The sequence below is a fragment of the Eufriesea mexicana genome, unplaced genomic scaffold (assembly GCF_001483705.2).
Source record: "Eufriesea mexicana isolate 0111107269 unplaced genomic scaffold, ASM148370v2 scaffold9443, whole genome shotgun sequence".
NCBI lineage: Eukaryota > Metazoa > Arthropoda > Insecta > Hymenoptera > Apidae > Eufriesea > Eufriesea mexicana.
In genome coordinates, this window is record NW_016917158.1 from 186,438 (window position 1) to 204,666 (window position 18,229).

The window sequence follows — 18,229 nt, forward strand, 5'->3', positions numbered from 1 at the left end:
AGATCCGGTCACGAAATCAGCATTTATCGATTGCGCTACTCACCTTTGGTTCGTTTACTAAAAATTTTTTCCTATGAATCGACATTGATCCATCTGTTTGAAAAGTTATTGTTAATAACTTTCTCGTATGATTTCTAACGTATTTAGCAATAACAATTTCTTTTATCACGTACTGTACTGTTACTTAGAAGGTTAATTATCTGTCAGTTTTTATCCGTAGTGTAAAGCCTACCTTTAATTTCAGCAGTAATCATAAGAAAACTGATAGAAAAATCGGTCCTGCTCGAGATATTACTCGAGCCTTTAGTACGGCTTTAAATCTAAGGTCTTCGGTCTGAACGAGCGCCTCGCAGTCTAGTGCGAGACGTCGCGCAAGTAACATCGCGTTTTATGTCGCGTCCCTTTTCTTCACGATTTTTCTGTGCGATCTCTCAACGACAGTTTTTTCAAGTTTTTATCGATATACAACCCCGAGATTCTTCAAGATTATTCCGCAAATGATCGAGAAAAACGTAACGGGCGAATGATTAATTTGTTTACGCGGGAATTGTTAGAAAATCGGGTCGAATTCGGATCATATTTGTTTGATAATTTCGACCCTTCGAGCGTTCAAAACAAATAATTCGACGAAAAACAACGATATATGCGAGCAGTATAGACAGTCAAAAAATATCCTCGAATCGTTTTTTAAGTTACAAAGAAGCGTGGATATACTGCAACAAGTTTTCGATAACATCGTTGCTACTGTTTTCTGTTTTCTCTTCTGCGTATTATACTTTTTCGGTTCGGTTATTCGTTTCGTAACATATTGAAAGAAAGCAGTTGAATAAAGCATATTTGGTGCAAAGTGTATCGACGAAAGTTTCGGTCGGGGTCCGCAGCCAACCTGTTAGTCATGTGGGAACGGTAAAAACCGTTCAGGCAGGAACTCTGGAAGAGCAGTTTCTCGGAAACGACCGTCAGAATGGTAATAACGATGTAGTGAAACCTGCTTCTCGCTGTTCAGCAAGGATACGCGTTGCTTCGACGATCGTCCCTTTGATCGTTCGTGCACTGTGATGTTCGTTTGCCGGGTTTGCAAACGGTACATTCTTACATGTACGTACATGATGATATCGTGGCCGAAAACGCAACGTTCTCGCGATATTTCCAAGGCAACGTTCTAAAACTATTGTGGATGAAGCAAGGGAAAAAAGAAGAAATTATTGGAAAGATAACGACGAGTCATTTGTCTATGAATCATGCAACGATCTCGGAACGTTTCCGAAGGATGGAGTCGGAAAAGGACAGGTAAGCAAAACGCAGAAATTATCCCCTGTTTTTTCGACCGGTTTCCACGCGTTGTTTTTCATTCGCTCTAAGCACGGAAGAGCACAACACGACGATCTATTTGTTTATCCTTTTCTCATCTCAGTTTATGCGTTGCACAAAGATCGATGTCGTTTCGTGATATCCAGGACAAAGCGTATCGCGTCGCAAAAGGAATTGCGACTCGTCGTTTCACGAAAAATCGATCGACCTTCCCTCTATGTTTGCGCGACATTTTGCAACCGGTTCGACTCGCGAGTTCTTCGTTCACTCAGAATTTAACATCGCGATGTGCAACGATATTAATACCGATTGTCATTTTCGTTCCAAGGTTATCTTGTTTTTAACTATTTTAGTAGCTTAACTTACCACTTAAGCGATACTGACTGCCAATACTGACCGCGATTGCTTTCTAACCTAAAAATCAGAGAGATCGTTCTTTCCACGACCCGTCGAGTTTGGGGATGTGAAGCCATGGTCTGTAAATTTGCACGGGTAAATATTTAAACTACATTATATGAACGCGAGGAAGGCGAAGCGGATTTGGACGCTTCCGCGAGATTTTTGCGTGCGACAAGCAACGAAGATCGGATCGAGACCGAGTTTAAATTACTTTTCCACCGAATGGGAAGCGGAGCGGAATCCGAGTGTTATCGGCGAGAAAGCTAATCTCCGTTCTTGAACGTTGATAAATCGTACTCACGGCACCGTTCTGGCCGCGCTTTTTCTAGCTGTAGACGACTGTTGTCTTCCAACTGGTCGTCTGTTATGTAAACACACGTTTGTTTCTCGTGAACGCGCAAGAGAAACAAATGTAACAACCTGTCGATAAAAATGAGAATCGATAAAAATGAGAAAATACCACGAAGCTAAGATGATATATATATATATATACATGTATAATTAACCAACTCGATTCGAAAAGAAGTTTCTTCGAATCAACGAGAATGAACGTTAAACGACAACTTGTAGGCGAATTCGAAGCAGCTGGATATATAACGACAATCTTTTAATTAAAATAATATTCGACCGTAAATCGTGTTTTCGCCCCTGTTCATCAGATTCGCGCGCGTAATTAAAATTTTCATCGCTTTGAATTTACGTACACGTGTATACCTTTACGTTTATATATGTTAAATATTAAATTCGCGGCACGCGTGAGCTTTCAGGGCTGCAGGTGGGAGGAAGATTCGTTAACCCTTTAACAGTCCTAGCGCCTGAACCTGACACACACGCACTCGTAACGTATCTTTCACCTACGTGCACGTATGACTTGGGAAATTTTGCACGCTCTTGACACACTCGTCATACGATATAACAAAACTAAAAATCATAACTTTCCTCTTACACTGATAAAAGAAGGTACTCTTTATCGAAAAAGTAGCTCTGATGGAAAAAATAATTAAAACCATATCATTAATACGTTGTCTGTGATATGAAGGAAGGTAAGACAGCGAAACAAACGAGGAAAGAAACGCAATTATCTATCTACTCTACTTCTTCGAAATGTACCTAGACGTGTACGCGAGTAGTTACAATTACTTTTTAACATTTTCCCAATGAAAAGAAGTTTGTTCGTTTCCATCGTAATTTCGTTTCTGGATTCCATTCTAGATCCTAGATCAACTCTGGAAGAAAAAGAAATAGATACATATTTTCTGGCCAGATTTCGTGAAATTTGTTGGACTGTTAAGAATTTAATTTTTATCTACCATCAAACACTCGCTTCCCTCGTAGATGAAATCCGAGAAGTATGCTCGCAGCTTTTCCAGAAAATTACATGACTCTGTACGCCAGTTGAGGGTGGTTTTTTCGTTCGAGCTGTAGGAAAACATGCATTCGGCCGGTTGTTTCCCCATCGTTTGCGCGATAACTAGAACAGAAAAAGCTACCGGAATATCGTTATCGGATTGTTCGGCAACTCGGAGCTTTCTAATTTTCGTCGAGCAAGAGGAACACTGGGAACTCGACGCGACGCAAGCTCATTAAGTCGTCGTCGTAGTTATACTTGTACATATAGTGGATAAAAGAGGTTTTGGCACACTATGTTACAAGAAAATACACCTAAGCAGAATGTATTATGTATAACAGATTATACATGCAACAATCTTTTTTCTCACGTGATATCGCTCCAAGCAGATGAAATCAACGATTGAAATTGCAGCGCTCTTTTCGCTCTTTTCAAATATAACTTCGTAATAGTACAAGAGACAGGGAAACTATTTATACAAGAAAGTTCAATTTTTAATACTACTATCGCTCTGTCGTGAGAAAGATTCCGAAGAAAGATTATAATCAGAGCATGAAAAAATACTGGAACTTTAAGGGTCTATTTGGCTCTCTTAAAAAGTTTTCCCGCTCATGAAAAAAATTGCTGCACGCAGAACTCGTTATGCTCTACACATGCTCAAACTTTCTGGTTTGATGAATTTCCTTGTAATACAGCGTGCTAATACTTTTTTTGTCCGCTATATGTAAAGAGTGGCAAGAACTTGCGCTTCGGTGCAGCCTTCGGATCGCTTGACTGCTTCGCGCGCTCTGTTCGAATCGTTTGGAACAAAGGGGGTTTCCAGCATCGTATCGCAACGCATGCCACGCACCGCGTATTTAAACACATAATTAAACGACATTGCATCACGGATAAATGCAATAATCCTTGCACATTGGCCAGTTTCCCATTCACGGGGAGCGCTTTGCGAATAATTGCTTTCGCTTCATTGTGCAACACGATCGGTTCACGTTGCGCGCTCCGACGACCCCCTCTGCTGCCATTGTCTTCGAACGCGTTCGCAAAACCGGACCTATGCTTTTCCTTCTCCGGACGCCGTTTCTTCCCTTTTTAAAATGATTCGACCTCGCAACCATGTTTCGTACCCCGTCGTGTCCCGTCCGAGTAGGCAAATCGTAGATCGACTCTGGTTTGGCGGCTACTCCATACTCGTGCAACGTCAACCGACTTTAGTGAACTGATTACTAATTGCATCGAGTGAGTTTACAGGTGGATGCAAAAAATTCTTGTCCAGTCATCTCAAGTCAGTCCCAAGCAATACATTCTTGCAAGATTTATCATGACTTCGCGTGTCTTCCGTTTCGTAGATCTAAGTGCATAGGCAAAAACGAGAAAAAATATGGATTCAGCAAGAGCCCTTCTTTAAGGGTGAAAATACAATTATTTAGCTGAATCATTCTTACATACGTATAGCTGAAGGACCACCCTTCGATGCCACGTAGGAAGATATAAGCTAATCTAAAGATATAGTGCAGCCAAGCATGCCAATTTCAACAGAAAACGTGATCATCCTAAAACAGACATCTTTTCTTGTTTTCAAAGCTTCTGGAAAGAAATTCTAGATAATTCATGGTAATCCGTGTACACACCAAAACTTACTTTATGCATATGAGAATGTATAGTTGAAATTAAAAATTCTGTGGATCTTCAACTACGTCGAAAAATTGACTTTTGTTCGCGTTTTGACGAATCCGGACCACTCTCGTGTCTCTCCTCCATTCTTCTTCTCGATCGGCCTCGAATTTAAGCGCACCTGGAACCAGTTGAAGCAGATGTTCTGTGGATCTTGTTGCGCGTGAAATGTCCTTGGTCTTTTCACCGTAAGGAGCTACATACATACGTACCCTTCTGTCTCGTCTTCCCTCTGCTGCTCCTCTCTTCCCTTCTTCTCTCGAATCGTTTAGCAAGGGTATTTTATGTATCAATACCAAACGAATTCCTAGAAAATTTCCAGCGAGATGAAAACTGATTTCAGACGACGTTCTTGTGCTCCGTCGATTATGCTTATACTTACGAATTCTCTCGAGAGTAAGCGTTCTTCTTTAATATTTATAATTTATTCATTTGTTCAGTAAATAGGAAGAAACCCTGTAGTGCAGAAGTAGTATTTTTCAGTTATTGGTAGTCAAGTCAGGAATCAATTGACGCTTAAAACAATTATACTGTGAAACGATATCTAATGGTACGTATTGTACGTCAAGACTCATAATTACGCGATTTGAACAGTTATATTCGGCATAATATAAACCTTTATATGCTCCTGTTTTATCCCGTTTAGTTGTCGAATTGGATCCTTTTGTATCGCGAGCCATTCGCTATGTCGAATCCATGGGACCATTTGGTAATTTCGTTTTCAGAAACGTGATTTTTTTCAGCGAAATTGTATAGAACTGCGCAATTTTTCTGCAAAAATGGTTCCAAAAATGTTATCGACATTTTCGACTAATATCGTGTAAGTTAATTTTTTTGCATAAATAATAAAGGAAAATTCGTAAGAACTTTTTTACCTGTCCTTCCATTCTTGTCCAATTTGTTTGTCGAACGCTTTCGAGTAGATATCTTTTATAATTGCGTATCGTTGACCGATCGAGAACGCGTGCTATCGACACGATTGACGCGTCGTAAACCGTGTTGCAAGTTACTCGAACGCGATGAAATAACAACCCGACCACGGATCGAATCAACGGTATTCCGTTTTCGTTCCTTGCGCACGAATATTTGCTCAGATATTTACGCGAAGGGCCTTAAAATGCATTTCGAATGAACAAGGTCGGCAAGTACGCATATTTTAATCATGGCGAAACGAATGGCGTTGATTTAAAGTATCGTAATTACCAATGGGATACGTCTGTCTTATTAAAATTCCATCAGCGGCCGAAAAGCTTCCATTTAACCGTAAAATCGCATCACGTTTGGTTTCCCGATGAAAACGACTCCTTTCCGATGATATATTATCACGAAAATATTATTGCAATTTGCGCATGATTATAAATACAATGTCTACTATACGTTCCTCTTTCCATCTGCGTTTCATTTCCTATTCCCCTGTTTATTTTCCATTTGGCCATTTTCGAATACGCATCGCGTTACAGCAGTGACGCGCCGTTTCAACAGCGAAACGAACAAACGCGCAGGAAAGTGCACGTTTTTCCGTAGACAGGCTACCAACGCGCAATCGATTTCGACGTGGATGACCGTCGAGTATCCTCGATCGCGATCCCCGGTTATTTGATAATTACTGCGAATACGAATTTCACGGCGTCGGCTACCTAACCTTCCGATCATTCATCGTTATTAACCGAGTGAAATCGAAATCGAAATCGAAATCGACTCGCATTATAAAATAGATCGCGACGATTTTACCGAAGATAGAAGTGCTTTTCGTTTATTATCGGAACGTTCTCGACGATAATTCCATCTGCCGCGCTGTGTGTATTTAGACGATAAACGAGTTTGCTGTCATTATAACCGATCGTGTCGTTAACCTGCAAAACTTGGTCTTCGTTCGCGGCAGGATTTTCCAAAATCCATAAATGCAGTGGCAGCCGACGATTAGCTGTAATTAAAATGCCTTTCCGTATCCGCTTTCTCCGTTGTTGGATTATCTTATATTGCCCGCGGGTGAAAAATATATTTTGTTTCTGTTTACTACATCGTACGATTCTGTCACCCTGCTAGTCGCTTGCAACCCAACCTAACAACGTGCACGAGTCACATGATCGTCTTCCAATACATCAGAACGAGTAATCGCAACGCGGGTATACGCGAATGATATATATATATATAAACGCGGGGCGAAGGATGAAAATCATTCGAAAACAAAGGGAAGTTGATTCGACTCGCGTTCGAAGAGAGAGATACGTTTCTCTTAACGATGGTGGAACGGTCGAGGGTCGACGGTGGTTGGATTGCATGCAAAGGGAAGGGCCAAGGGTGGGGGGTCGAAGCCGTTGCGGAGACCGTTTCCAGTCGTTCCCCTGTTCCCTGTTCGCTCGTTCCCTCGTTTAGAAACACATCGGGAGATAGAGGGAGGCAGCAGCAGCAGCTTCGAAGCCGCCGTGTCGGAATCGATGTTCCAGTTAAAACTGCACACGGCATGTTAATGAGCGTTAATGGAAGACTAACGCGGCCACCGAGAGCTACGGAAACAAGAATGAAAAAAAAAGGGAGTAAGAGAGAAAAGGAAACTATACCGGCAAGTTGGACGCCAGCGAAGGAATAATTACGTAGTTCCCCTCGACGACACTGCTGCTCTCGGGGCTGCATTCTTCCTGAAATTAGCGGGAAATTTCATTCCGGAAGTTACGGATACGCGCGACGGGCGAGAGCAACTTGTGTATCGAGTTAGCGGAGGCTGGCAAGCTGGCGCAAACGAGGCCAGGCGTGATCGTTACCGATTTCCTTCTAGCGTACTAGCTTTTTCACGCTGCACAGGACTCGCGTCGCGATTTTTATTTCCATTGCGAACCAGCAGCTACGCGGCCGTCTACCTCTGCTCGCTGCAATTGCACACACAAGCACTCGAAATTCGAGTCGAAGCTAAACTAGTTTTATCGAACCGAGTCGAGAATGTTGGATTTACGTCGAGATATCGCGAGCCCTTTCGAAACTCCACGCGAATTCTAACCTGCTTCGCGCGAAAATGGCGCGAAATTTGCTCCCTTGCGAAACCGGAACTTTCCATTATTATGAATATGCATCCCGCAAAGAGAGGAGTCAAGGTGCCTTTTTCGATGGGTGAAAGAAGCCTGACGAGCGGACTTGTAGTCGAGGCGTTTTACGAACGCGAGCCACGACTGCCGGCCAGTTCGCTATATTATTTTATCGAAGTAAATAACTAGCACTCGTGGAAGAGAGGATTTTTCTCCCTTTTCAACGGTATAAACGCACCCCGTCCAACGTGCCAATCGAAACATCGTGAAAAACGAGCACGCCGTTCCCAATCAGTGGCGTACTGTTCCCCCCGGGGCCCTCGATCAAAATAACGAACGCAATAAGTTTCTTAGAAAAGCCTCTCGTTTGCCTAACTGTGCCTCGGGCAAACTACATCGCGTCTTCTTGAATACGTGATTGCGCGTTTCAAGGCCGTTGCATCGTTAGAAATGCAACACGATCCGACATCGCGATGATCCGACGCCGCGATACATCTCGGTAAGTCGATCGATCGTTCGCAACTGTTGGCAAACTGCGAAACAACGACGCGTCACGTGATCCTTCAGGTTTTCGTCAGTTGTCGTTCGTAAGCGCTACGATCGCCTTGTATCGAACAGTTTCGTCTCGTTCGCGAACTACCGTGGGCTATAATTTCCATCGATTCGTTAAGTACGACCCCCCTGGCTTCGACTTTACAGCAGGAGGAACTTTTCTACGATCCCCGGAGTTCGTGCTCTTTTTCTCTGTTCCCCGGAGAGAATGCCGAAGGAAAGGCTCAGAGGCGAATCACCTTTTCCACTCGCTTTTTAGGGTTATAGTTTCTTTGACGAGGCCAATGAACTTTGTACCTTGATTCATTTCTTCCTGTAGATACATCTCGTTAAATCGACCTATCACAAAGCCGCGTAGTAGCGTGAACGTGGCCGTACAGGATTATCCAGCACAATGTTCGAGATATTTCGTCACTTTCGCGATCGGTACGCGTAGCCCAAGGACCTTGTATGTACCGCGTAAACCGTTCTCTCGTCGATGTGCGTAGCGGGAATCGTGCGTATCGTACGATACAATTATTTCGAAATTAATTCGTAACCGCGATGTCCCCGAATGTTATCGATTATTCGTTCGAGCAAAAATAGCGATTCTGTCGAAACCGCGGTGAGTCGCACGGCCATGACGGTCCAGACTACAACGCCGTGGGTGGATATAAATCGAATTAAAAGAAATCCGGGTTTCGCTTAGTCGTCGCATCGCAGTCGTGGCAGTTGGTAATGTAAGCGGAAGAAGTCGAGCTCGATTTCTTCTACCTTTGCCTAAATTTAGCCAACGAGCGTGCTTCAATTTAATCCGCTCTTCTTGACCCAAAAGCGTTTCCATCTTCGTGTAAAAGACCACGACGGAATATGGCGCAGCAATAACTATTAATGGCCCGTTAAAAAGATGAAACTCCCTTCAGCCGCCGCAATCTCGTTACTCTATTCGAAAGACCCTCGCTTTGTTTCCAAGCGAGCGTTCACGGTGTTTGAGTATACATACATATTTCGAAAGTGTGATCAGCCTCGAAGGTTGCTTAATATATTTAACGGTGCGCGAAATTCTTTCGCTCCGCGTTTCGTCTATTTCTTCGCGCTTCGTGCTTTTGAGGTTAGAATCGATTTTTCTCCAAGAATCTCGAGTATTCTGGCGGATATTATTCTCCTCGGCCGGTGATCGTTTAAAATTTTAATCATCGTCCTTGCTTCGAGTTATGCCGGCTCGTGCAGTTTCTAACAAATATCGGATTACGTTCTTTGTTCGAAACGGCATTGGACAGGATCTCATCGGTCGTTCCAAGGAACGTTTCGTCGCATTCCGCCCTCGTCTGCTTGATCCGATTCCGTTCTGATATGGAATACATTATTAATATCGAATGTCATCGCGGCATCTCGATATCGAGTGTCTTACCGTTGCCGCGTCATCCGAAGGTTTTCAGAGCTCACGATACCTCGACATTTTTCTCTCTCACAGTTATATTTATCTATTATGCGATATCACCGGTAATGATTCCAAGAAAGGGGCTACTCGTAAAAAAAGTCCGATAATATTCCACCAGATAAAGCGTGACGGCACTTTCAAAGACCTCTGGAGACAATTCTTTCTTGCGGTACGACGAGCAATATTTTACGCTGTGATGTAATACGCTTTAATACTTTTTCCCTTTTCCTGCCCCTCTCCCTTTTCCTCTTTACCGATGCATCATCTTTAGAATTAAATCGTAGATTTAATCGTAGAATTAAATCTTTTTACCAGACTCCACGAGCCTTCCCTTCATCATTATTAGCACATTTGTTAACGTTAAAAGATTCTACTTTTGCTTTCGTTCGATTCGATACAACCGATAGTTCCTCGCGGTCTCGTGTATCTTGAACACGTAGACCAGCGGTGAACCGCGGTATTAATTTCTCGAATTCGCGATGTTTGTTTTATTTCAGCCATTGTTGAACCGCGCACCGCAGCGCCGTGGTGGTCACGGAAGACACTAGCGAAATAGAAAACACCGTTGATAAGAATATGCTCTTGTTTCGTGGCATCTCTGATTCATCGTATCCCAAGAACAAAGGAAATTTTATCGCGGCAGATTACTCGGAAACGTCGCGTTAATCGCGAATTTTTCTTTCGTCAGTTTCTCGCGCGAAACTTGAGACGAATATTTGAAAGCAGAGTCAGCGGGGATCCCGGGAGCCGTGAAGCATGACGCGCGCGTAATCGTCCGTTGGAAAAACGGCCGGTGAAGAACATTCATAACGGGGTGCATAAACTGTCTCAGCAATCGAGCACATCGCGTCGAATGAATTCGGAAAAGCGGAGATTCCAGGTGGGGCCGGGCTTTTAGGGTGGCCTTTCACGTCGCTTGATGCGTGTGCAGAGAGGGGTGAACGAATGGGGAGGCGTGGCGGAAAATTCCGCGGGTTCATTTGTCCAAGTCGGATGAGAACTCGGCAATGGATACACACGTGCACAATATCCACGGAGCTCGGGAATATTTATGAAGGTTCGGCGAAGATGAATGAGAAATCGCTCGCGAGAGCTTTGTGATCCTCTCTGTGCCTCAGTTCCCTCTGCCGCGGTTCATCGAGAACACGTCAAACGCCTCTCCAGAGACGTTGTTTCGTCACGTTTCTAATGACGTGCCTCGCCTTTAGGAATGTCATCGGTGACGCGCGTATCCGTTTCATGGCGAGCTCCTTTACAGGGTCAAGAAAGTATCTTTTGCCTTTCTACTTTTCCTCTACCTTTCTTTTCCCTTCCCCGAACAAACGCATGTCGCTGAGCTAGAGGTAAAACCGGTAAAAGGAAAACCAGGTCCACTTTGGGTCTGCTGATGCAATTCTTGCGTCACACGAATTTTCCCAGTTTGCCACAGTTCGTGTATCATCGTCCGTACCTACCAAATTACTTAGAACTAGCTAAATTCGAAGACTGGTAGGTTCGGTGTGAAATCGGTCTATGGTACGTGGATTTTGTTCGATCTGCCTGGAAATTACTGCCTTTGAACGGAATAACGTTCAAAGCGAGAAGCTAGATCCGCTGCATGGATCACGGGCATCGTTACTCCTCGATTCTGTAACTACACCTCTGTTTAGGCACCTGTGGGGTGTACTCCTCGTTTAAAGTCTGTTGGATGTGTCCTACATGCTGCTAGATAGTTCCTGGATGGGTTGAGAGGAAAAGGAGAAATGATGCTAGCCCTGGGCTCTGCTAATATGGATTCATCGATAAGACCACCTAGCAGGCCTTGCCTTAGGCCGGAGATGCTGTTGGAGAGTTCACCGAGGCACTTGATTTCATCTCGTGGTGAGAACGATAGTTGCTACAAAGGATAAGCGTGTTGAGGTCACCATTCTTCTTTCCTCCCGATTTCGACAACACCGAGCGAACGCACTAAAAGTACGAAGAATGTGGGAGTTCGTTGCTCAACGACCACGTGCTACCTCGAGGTATATACACTATCATCGGGGATTGGTGCGAATCAGGCAGAGAGCTGATCGTACGTGCTAATCGGAGAACGGCGTTCGGCTCGATAAATCGGCACTAGTAGGAACGCGTTGCCATATCTAAACTGCGAGATTTTCTAATCGGGCATCTGGATAATTAACAGTCGTGCAGCTAGCGTCCGTATAATTGGGGGTTGAGATAATTGGTGGTCGGATAAGCAGCGTGTTCCAGCAGCGTGGTTGGGACGATAAATGTGCCTCGGTCTCTGCACGCGATCGCTTGTCCTTTTTTCCTGCCTTGCCTCACGTGCGAGCTTCGTTGTCGGTGAAAGCTCGAGGTACGTAGGAAATAATAAATTTCAATTGCTCTTTGGGCCAAATCAATTACTCGTCTGGACGGGCCATAGGACTCTCGACAATGCCAGGGGCCGAGGGACGATTTTCTTGCGATCGTTCGTCTTTGTCGAGAGTTTTCCAGCCGCGTCCCCGGTAATGTCGCAATTATCGTAGGCGAGACGTCGCAGCTTTCCTCGTCGCATGGGAACGCGGCTGGAAGAAAAATCAAATCGGACATTGTTACAAGCGACGAAGCAATTTCGCAGCTCAGATGAAAGCAGTAAAGAAGCTCTTATTAGATTTTTCGGCTGGCTACCGGCAGTCTCGAAACGCAAAAACCGACCCCGTCGTGCCGGCATTGAACCTAACGCGTTCTCGATCCGAAGAACTAAATTTCCCCGTGTACACGGGGTTATCCGGCAATTAAACAACGCGAGTCCCGGTTATTCTCCACGTATATTTTCGTTCCAGTCGTTTAATCCTTTTTTCTAAAACCACAGCCTTTCCTTTCTAGTCCTCAACATCGGAACTTGTCGATGAACTTGCCCACTCGAGATAGTCTAATTGCTCGTTATTCTCTTCCACCTGCACGGTTTATTAATCCGCGAAGATGTCTACTAGTTAGAGGAGAGGGAAAAAGATAAAATAGAGAGAAAAATAGAAAAACCTCTCTCTCTTTAAACTCGACACCAGATCAAATATATACTCGATTGTTCGCCCCCCAGATGAACCGTAGGAGTTTCCGCGGATCGAAATATTCCTATTAGAGCCGATCGAGTCTCGCCCTCTACGAAGTTGCCGACTTCTCGAAACTTCTCCGCCCTTTTTCTTCGTCAGTGGCTTTCCAACTTTCGAGGATCAAACTTTGTAGCATTATTCGCGACTCGGTGATTCTTATTAATTCTCTGTGCCGTTCGCGAACCGAGCTTTTTGTCCTCTCTTACGGCTCGACCATCGGCCGAGAACAATTTCATTACACTCCTTTTGTCCCCTTTTTCCTCTCCTCTCGCTCTCTTTCCTTTTTTCCCCGAACGACGAAAAAGATTCGCAGGACTCTCTCGCGCGACCAATCGTCGCGATTAAAAGCACAGCTTTGTTTCTCCTCGAGGATCCGTAGAACCGGAGACTATCCGTATTAAACGCGACACGCGTTTAAGGTGGAGAAACGATGCGATAGGAACTTGGAGTGTCGTTGGGAAAAATGTTGGCAGCGTTTGCCGACTTTGCAGCGATCGCGTTGCTCGTTTGTCGGGAAAACGGCGCTGTGACTTATGGATGGTATTAAAATCGTAAACAAAATCGAATTTGCGTCAGGCTCTGGCGAAATCGAAAAACTTCTGCTGCCACGGGGCTCGTGGAATTTATGAAAAAGAATGAATTATTATTCGTCGCTCGTATACGCGGTCGATGAATTACACCCGTTACAAACTGCGCGTGCTTTATGCAGATTTTATGCAGCCCATTTCGCTAAAGGATTTCGACGTTCTTCTTTTTACAGCCTCTGCTCGCTGTATTATTTTTACGCGCGATAAAGTTTCCCTTTTCCACGCTTGTACCGCGAGTTTCCCTCTTGCAGACACGATCGTTCGAAGACGAAATTTTCGCGAGTCAATGAAGAGCTGGGAACGAGGAATATTAAGCTCGGAAAGGGGCCCGTGTATCACTGTGTCGTTTCTTTCCCGACGTTTCGTTTAAACACGCTCTGGTTAAACACTCGAATCGTTGAAATCGGCAAGTTTCGAGAGGACTGGCGAGCCGAGTTGCTTGGCCAGCTGCGTATTTCGAGCAGTGTTGCGGAACGTTGAAATAAAGCAACGGCAAAGAAATAAATGCTTCTCTTCCCGGGCACTCGCGATCGATTCGCAGACAGATTTTGCGGAAACAGCCGGAGAACGGAGCGAATCGCGGCTGTTTATAATTAGCGGCTCCGAAAGGGAAACCGGAGGGCGCGTGCGTACGGCGGACGTTGAAACAGCCAGGGAACAACAATGCTTGGTTCTCGTCAGAGTGACGGGCCCACTCTATAAATCCACGGTTAAAATAATATTTGCCGTTTCCACATTATTTCCGGGCCAAGTATGCTCGGCATATTGCGCCGACCCACCGCCGTTTCCTTCTTCTCTTCCTCTTCGCTTCTTCTCCTTCCCTAGTTCAACTCCTCGACTTCCTGATAATAGGATTTTCCAGCGCGACCGCGATAAGGGAAATCTCGCGAGGGACCTTGTCGAAAGTGTGCCGCGTCGTTGCGCGAAAACTAGCTGGAAAATCGACGAAAATGAACTTTGATCCGGAAGGAACGAGATAGGGAACGTTCCCCGAGAAATCTCTAGAGAGACTGACGTCGGAGCAAGCACCTTCTGAGTCTACTCAGCGATCGTATCGATCTTCTCGGATTTCTCGATCGGGAACAGGCTGTTCTCGTTTCTGGAGCAGGGAACCGGTCTACCCGCGGATCGTGAATTAATTGTTACGCAACCATGAGGAAAGTCAGTGTCAGAGAATATCGTTACGTGGGTGTAGCCTTGGCACGACCACGGACCGAAGATCTTCGTTATGTATCACCAATTTCCTCCCACGAAAATTCAGTCTCGCGATATATCCAGCTACCATCCCCGCGGTAACTCACCGGTCGGGGTAAATAAGGCGACGTGTCTATCCTGCGATTTTCCACGAGACCGGAACATCGCGCGAAACGACCGTTTGCTCGGCGACAATTAACGCGACGATTTCGCCGCCGATTATGGCGAACCGGATGGCGCGTCGTTCCCTGTAACGACGCCCGTTGCCTCCCGCGACAACAGGCGTCTTCGCTCCTCGCCCTATCCATGCAGGAACACAATGGGCTGGAAAAAAGCGACGGAATGTCCGATTCGCGCGATCTCCTGGGATCGACGCGATAAATCGCGCGGCGATCAGAGTGTCGCGCGATTAACGTCGATCGCGAGTGTTGGAAAAGCGGAGGAAAAATCGTCCGGGCAGCTCCTTTGATTTATGGCGTTCGTAATTTGCGCGTCGTCGCTATCGACGCTTGAATTATGTCTCCGCGTCGCCTCTAACACTCTGTCATCGATATTTCGTATCTCGTCGCAATTACTGTTCGTCCGAGACAGCGAGTTTGGAAACGAAACGCGACGGCTGACGAGGAACGAGGAGGAGGAGGAGGAGGAGGAGGAGGAGGAGGATTGGCGAAAAGAGGAAACGCGTGGCGAGATTTTTCGATAACCGTGGCAACGACACGAGGCAGGAGCAGAGCCGGTAGGACGCGCGTTTAAAGCCACGATTAACGGATTCCATCGCGGGACTTGTATCTCGCATTCCGTATAAATTCGCGGATGTCTCGCTGGATTCCGGAAGGATGCACGCGGAGTCGCGATATGGCATAGCCGGAGCAGCAAATTCCAGCACCGATAGCGCGCGATCTAGACATCGGAGCTGCCGGTGCTCGCGTTACGCGCGGAAATTCGATCCGCTGCGAATATCGCGCAGCACGCGATACCGCGCGTGTACCTGGTCTAGCCAGGCAAGGCTGCAGTGTCCCACGCGACTGTATCGAAACGGGGAGAGATTAGAAAGAAGAACGCCGGGATTCGCTGGTGTAGAAATGCCGAAGCCTCTGGCAAGCACGCGGAGCATTCCGTCCGAGGATCGGAGCGAATCCTCAGCCCAGAGCCACACACCGGTTCTCCGGCTACGCGAGCGTTTTGCAGCCGACCATTCGGGGCTCCCTGGCTGGCCGCCTTTGAGAAGCGTAAATCTTATCCTCGGCTAGCCGCCACGCTGCTGGAACGCGGAGGATTTCCTTGACCAAGCAGTCGCCGCGCGTTCATCGTGCTCGAACCAGAATTAAATCCTCCTCGACGCGCCACGGTATCGCTCCTTCTTGCCTCCTTCCATCCCTCTTTGAGCTCGTCCGCCTTGGAATATCCCCTTTTGGCAGACAGGCACGTTATATCGTGCAGAGTAAACGCGCAAGTTTGATCGAAACTTGGCTAACGACCCCCTTAATCCGTCGATTCTTCGCGTCTGTTAGGTGACGACCGTGTGCGACGAGCATCGCGACGTACTCCCGAATTTACGTAGTCCTCGCAATAGCTGCAGCAAGGACACAGGAGACGAGACTGGCGTTAAACTTGACCCATTTCTGAAATACTCTTCTTTGATAACACACCCGAAGGAAACGACCGCGAGACATGGGATCCACCAACGACCAGAGTTAGTTCCATCGGGGGTCTGCCTCGCGAAGAAGAAGCCGGGAGAAGGAGAGGTGTCTGGAGCCACGGCTATTTTCGCGGTCGTTGTTTTCCGGGCGAGAAACTAGGTGGTCCATAAATTCCAGCCGACGATTCCGGGACAGGTCGAGGCTGCTCTGGCTTCTGTAAAATCACCGAGGACGCCGGCTGCCTCGGCTTTTTTCACGGCCCATCGTCCATCTGTTTTCCAACGCCGCGGTGATTAATTGCCTTTAATCCCCGTTGCCGCGTTCTCTCTGACATGTCCTGATCCGACTGTTTCCTCGTTTTTCCGCCTCCTTTCCTTCCCTGCTCCTTTGCCGCGTCGTATTAAATTTTTTCACGGATTTCCTCTCCGCGCGGAATACCACGGCAGACGTCTCGCACTCTTTGCCCCCTTCGAGTTTCAGCCGCGAGTATTCGCTTCCCAAAGGCGCACCCTTGAACCTTCCTCTTGACGGTAATTGAAAACTCCCTTGTAACCTAGGTCCGGTAGAGAGTTAGAAGTCGCGTTAACGGCGGGGGGAGCACGCGGAAGGAGAGGCGAAGAGAGTTTCGTTAATTTCGAGGAGTCATGCGGCGAGTCTCGGCGTTCGAACGACGGCAATCAAATAAATAAAATCGGCCGAGAGGTAGCGAGCAGAGTCGAGCGGAGAAGTGGTTGTTATTTTTAGTAAGATAGACGGGAGGAGCACGTTTCACGGGCCTGTGCTTCGTTTCCGGGCCGACAGGAAGCCTTCTTTCGCGCGGACAAGTGCAACCGGCGGAAAAAGAGGTACGCCTAGACGAGTGTAGCCATCAGAGAGGAAGAGGGAAGAGCGACACGCGAGGTTAGAAGTGGTCTAGACGAGGAGGAAAAATAGGTAATCGGGTTTAGCTCGGACTGTCATCCGATTCTCGCAAGAAAACGGTCGTCGATCTTCTCCCGGGTTGGAGAAAACGCGAGTCGACGAATGCCGTGGTCCGGAGTTTGATCCCTGGCTGCGAAAAGCTGGATGTGACGATTTTCGCGAGTTTTAAAGATCGGCTACCACGTGTCCGATCGCGCGAATCGCGCGAATTCTTCGGTAGGAACGTGCTAAGAGACGCTCGTTAAGGAGCGCGTAATGTCCGATAAAAATTTCAATTTATACGGGAAAAGAGTGCTGGGAAGTTAGATGAAGAAAGTTCATAACTGCCCATTAACTCGTTTAGCTCGGCTGCGGGAGGAGCGGCTTTCCCGCCCGTTTTCCCTCCTCGCCGGCCGACCTCTGTCGCCGGGACACTCGGGGATTTCCCCTCGCGTGGAAAAAGGAACAAGCCTCTCGCTTTTGTTGCTGCTCCCGCTATTATGCACGCCTTCGAATCCAAACACCGCTCCGGACCGTTCCGATAAATGCCCCTTCTAATTCTCCCCTATTTTTTCCACGGCTTTCTCTCCCCGATCTCTCCCCGATCTCTCCCGAAAAGTCGACCTTGATTTATCTCGCCTGCATCGCTAAATACCCGGCTGTTTCGAGCTCTCCGGGAAAAGCAGGAAAAAAGGGAAGAAAAGCGACAGAGAGGAGGATAAAAGCGGAAGATAATGCGAAAAAATAATCTCTGCTTCGTTTTCCATATTTTCCCAACGCATCGAGAAGCTTCTCCTTTGTCTCGCTTTCCCCTCCCTAATCTCCTTCGATATCTGGTTCTCGTGTCACTGACGGAACCGAGCGCGAAGGACGCGAGACGCGTGGGCGTCGGGACGCGTTTGCTTTCATAAATATTCAATGGATCTCGCGCAATCGCCGCGGCGCGGATTAGCGCCGAGCTAGCCAACCTGTTCCCGATCTCGAGGTTACGACCGCGTTTAATCTCGCGATTTATCGGCCGCTCCGTCTCGGAGCGCGTTGCGAAAGACGCGGCTGAAGCAACGGGAAAGAGACTCGATCCCCTGAAACCTGCGGACCCGTCATCCTTTCCGA

At 46.7% G+C, this 18,229-nt stretch overlaps 1 protein-coding gene and 1 long non-coding RNA gene across 3 annotated transcripts in view; one reads left to right on the top strand and one right to left on the bottom strand.

Annotated features, from left to right (window-relative positions):
- The first annotated feature begins 366 nt into the window (after positions 1 to 366).
- The window catches only part of Lapsyn (Leucine-rich repeat activity-regulated protein at synapses), a 30,427-nt gene continuing 12,564 nt past the window's right edge, over positions 367 to 18,229 (top strand). The window contains exon 1 of the mRNA XM_017907942.1: positions 367 to 1,290. Within this exon, the coding sequence (XP_017763431.1) occupies positions 1,242 to 1,290 (49 nt within the window). The 5' untranslated portion in view covers positions 367 to 1,241. The remainder of the gene's footprint in view (positions 1,291 to 18,229) is intronic.
- Positions 3,074 to 4,597, bottom strand: LOC108553148 (uncharacterized). Of its 2 annotated transcripts, none has more exons than XR_001890613.1 (3): positions 4,505 to 4,597; positions 4,183 to 4,406; positions 3,074 to 3,181 (listed from the first exon to the last, which is right to left on the bottom strand). It is a non-coding gene; the product is annotated as an uncharacterized LOC108553148 (long non-coding RNA). The 2 variants fall into 2 exon arrangements; XR_001890612.1 differs by having other exon boundaries at positions 4,501 to 4,597.